The sequence below is a fragment of the Notothenia coriiceps genome, unplaced genomic scaffold (assembly GCF_000735185.1).
Source record: "Notothenia coriiceps isolate Sejong01 unplaced genomic scaffold, NC01 NC01_scaffold00029541, whole genome shotgun sequence".
In the NCBI taxonomy this organism is placed as follows: domain Eukaryota; kingdom Metazoa; phylum Chordata; class Actinopteri; order Perciformes; family Nototheniidae; genus Notothenia; species Notothenia coriiceps.
In genome coordinates, this window is record NW_011362242.1 from 177,563 (window position 1) to 181,493 (window position 3,931).

At 41.7% G+C, this 3,931-nt stretch overlaps 1 protein-coding gene across 1 annotated transcript in view; it reads left to right on the forward strand.

Moving 5' to 3' along the window:
* LOC104958910 (proline dehydrogenase 1, mitochondrial-like) overlaps window positions 1-2,765 on the forward strand; it is a 92,952-nt gene extending 90,187 nt beyond the window's left edge. Inside the window, exons 9-13 of the mRNA XM_010786742.1 lie at window positions 479-571; window positions 735-881; window positions 1,309-1,484; window positions 1,556-1,654; window positions 2,719-2,765. Coding sequence (XP_010785044.1) covers window positions 479-571; window positions 735-881; window positions 1,309-1,484; window positions 1,556-1,654; window positions 2,719-2,731 — 528 coding nt within the window. The 3' untranslated portion in view covers window positions 2,732-2,765. The remainder of the gene's footprint in view (window positions 1-478; window positions 572-734; window positions 882-1,308; window positions 1,485-1,555; window positions 1,655-2,718) is intronic.
* Window positions 2,766-3,931: the final 1,166 nt, after the last annotated feature.

The window sequence follows — 3,931 nt, forward strand, 5'->3', positions numbered from 1 at the left end:
TTTTTTTTGGGTGGGGTGCCTAAGTTGATTACATATTATCAAATGGAATAATTCAATGTATTCGACAGTGCCATAGCTAAGTGTGTTAGGTCTAAAGGTTTGTTTTGCTCCGCTCACCGGTCCCTCACAGCGGGCAGAGCTGCAGGTGCTGATCTCTCTCTCGCGCGTCAGGTTATACTTCACTCGCGTTTATGTCCAAATCCATCAGAAAACCAAGTTATGTTTTAAGCATGAAAGCTGTAGGCCTATAGCTGTCAACTGTTCAACCTGTGATCACCAGTTCAATACATTTGACAAATTCGACTTGGTTTCTATACTTATTTGAACATGTATTTATTTATTTATTTTTTGTAAAAATGTTGTTTTTTTTAGGATATGTACATTTCGGTTAATCGGTTAACCGTTTTTTGGGTGGTCGGATATTTGAATATACATTTGCCTTCAAATTCTCATCCCTAGTTTTGTGTTTGTTATGCAGACAGGCCATCTGGAACCTTTAATGAAAAAGTTTACAGCTGAGGAGGAGAGGCAGATGAAGAGAATGCTGCAGAGAGTGGATGTTCTAGCAAAGGTAAAGATATAAAAACATATAAATAATTATACATGGCAACACAAAAATGTAAACCTGGTTCAAGGAAATCAATTAAATTAGAACTGAATTGGGACTTTACTTGTCTTGCCTTGCACATTAATGATGAGTTTCATGGTAACGGTAAATACTCTCTGTGCACCAGCATGCCATGGAGAACGGGGTCAGGCTGATGGTGGACGCGGAGCAGACGTACTTCCAACCTGCTATTAGTCGTTTGGCGCTGGAAATGCAGAGGAAATTCAACAGAGAGAAGCCCATCATTTTTAACACTTACCAGTGTTACCTCAAGGTGAGACCACCGCTTCTAACAACATCCAAGCATTACTATATTTTGTAATAATATTTACAAAAACATTTTTTTTTTCTCAACTGTGGAACCAAAATCATCTTTAGTGTCATTTCTGTTAGTACATTTTTTTTTATTGAATTTTTACATTTTATGGAATACAAACAGGAAAGAAAAAAACACAGACAGGCATAGAAAAATAATTTCAAAAAATTGGGTCAGTGAGTCACTTTAGTATTGTTTGTATAGCTAAAGAGAAGGAGTCAAGCAGGGGAGTTGTCACATTCCAGTCTGTTTCTGTTTCTTTTATGTATTGTTCCTGTGTACAGTTTTTAATATACACCTTTTCTATTTAAATATAGTTTTTGTGTCACTAGCCTTCTAAGGATGGCGGGATAGTCAAGTAATTATATGTTTTTAATACTTTCAGGACGCCTATGACAATGTAACAGTGGATGTTGAGCTTTCTCGACGGGAGGGCTGGTACTTTGGTGCCAAACTGGTCCGTGGAGCCTACATGTACCAAGAGAGAGACCGGGCCCAAGAGATCGGCTACGAAGACCCGATAAACCCCGACTATGAGGCCACCAACAGGATGTATCACAAGTGAGTTTTGAATTTCAGATTCAGCTCGAAAATGTCTAAAAGCCTAACCATCTGCCCTGTTGTTTATCCAGGTGTTTGGAGTATGTGCTGGAGGAGATCGATCACACCAGGAAAGCAAATGTCATGGTGGCAACTCACAATGAGGACACGGTGAAATACACCCTTGAAAAGTACGTTTTGCCTAAGACATGCATGAGAAAGTGAAAAAAGAACCTGGCATGTACTAAGTGTAGATTTAGTTTGATCACACACACAAACCTTAGGCCTTTCATTCATTAAAGATTAATCCAATTGGTTTAAACTACCGTAATTTTCGGACTATAAGGCGCACCTGAATATAAGCCGCAGCAGCTAAATTGAATGATGTGTACATATATAAGCCGCACTGGACTATAAGCCGCAGGTGTTTTAATGTTTAATTACCATATGTAAGGGTTCGTGCACAGAGGGGATTGTCGGGAAAGAGATGGCTGTTTGAGGAAGCTCCCATTTATTAACATTTCAACAAACAAGTTGCATATTTGCATAACGTATTCAAGTGTTACCATTTAGTGCAATAGTAGCTACAGAACATGTGCTGTGCTGTGTAAACTGTACTGTATCACATAGCGTTTCAGACACACAAACTTTTCAACTTTCAAACTTAAACGGTGCGCTCCCAGCGCACGTACCGGCAGTGATCTGCAGCAGTGGTTTTCAACCAGTGGTACGGGGACAAAGTGTCTCGCTCTCGTAATGTCTGTCTGTCTTGCCCTCGTTCTGTCTCTCGTACCACTCTCGGTTCCACTTTTACTTTTGCGCGCTACCTGTCTCACTCTTTTCCGGCCTCCAGCTTTTCCTGCTTGAGCCCGCCGTTTAAAGGTGGGGGGCGCGGACCGGCCATAGAGCCCATAGAGTTAAAGGTGGTGGACTGTAACCTGTAAAATCCATAGATTTAGGAGGTCCCCTAGTGGCCGTTAGCAGTAAAAATCCATAGATTAGCCGCACCGTTATATAAACCCCGGCAGGCGTCGAACAAAATGGGAAAAAGGCGGCGGCTTATAAGTCCCAAAAATTACGGTAATACCCAAGGATGTGTGAATTAAGCCAACAAATGTCTTTGTCAACTTTCAAAGACATTTATAGGATTTACAGAATGAATATTGCCATGCAATGGTGGAATTGCCACACTTCAAGGCTGCCTGTTTGTATACAGGCCTTTTCATTTGTACATGCTTCTTCTTTTTGTTTTCAGAATATATGAATGAGGATGGGCCCCTTTCTCCGGCCGAGAACAAGCGTTTACTTTGGACGGCTGCTCGGCATTGTGTGACCAGATTAGCTTCCCGCTAGTATGTCGAACTCAGCTCAGTTACTAAAAGTAAACTACCACCACACGCACGCACCACGCAACGCACGCACGCACGCAGGCACACACACACACACACCACACACACACACACACACACACACACACACCACAGGCACACACGACACACAAGGCAGCCACACCACTCAGGCCTTCAATGTGCAAGTGAGAGGAAACCAAAATACATAAGCCTAGGTATCTCTACTCTAATTCAAACTCAAACTAATGTCGAGTGAAGCCTCTGGGCCATTTCATTTAGAAAAAGAAGGCTAACCCAAGACCTTTCCTCTGGCTAGTGAGAGCAATATGTCTCAGATACATGTAATTTCCAAATGAAAAAAAATAGATGTGTCTAATCTACTGAGAGCAAGCATTATTCCAGTTTACAGAGTTAGACACTTAATTCAGTTTAAAGGCCTCCCACCCAACGTTACGTTGCAGCAGCCATTAATGTGAAAATAAAATAACACCATTGATATAAACCAACATAAGAAAAGGAACACAGAAGTGGATATATTAACACAGATCTAAGACACGGCCTCCCTTTTTTATTGAAAAAGCAGGCGTAGGCCCGGGTCCTAAAGTACGTTCGCATAGAAGGTTCATGCCCGTAATCTGTCGGGCGCCGCGGCAAGGAGAAGCGCGAGGAGAGATATAGAAGGGATCGCAGAGAGAGCGCAGAGAGGCTGTGGACGCGACCACTGAAACGCAGAGTGGCTGGGGCTGGACCAAGATTGTATACAAACCGCTGTGTACCTGAGTCACCTGACCACAACATGACTAGCCTGCAGGATGTCAGATAGACATTCCACTGGCAACGGTGCTTCATAAGAGGCAGAGAGTAAGTGTGTATACTGGCTGGTTTAGGTACACCAAGAAGAAGTTTGCATATACTGAGAGATTTAGTTTTGCGATGAGAAGATTATTTTTTGCATTTACGCAGTATACTTCTATTAAAAAAATGCGCATAATGAAAAACAATTGATGTGATGCACTCTAATATTACAAAGATGGATGATTATATATGTGTTGTCTACTNACTACAGCCAATGGACAGACCTTGTTATTAATACATACTGTCTTTATTTGTGAGGTTAAT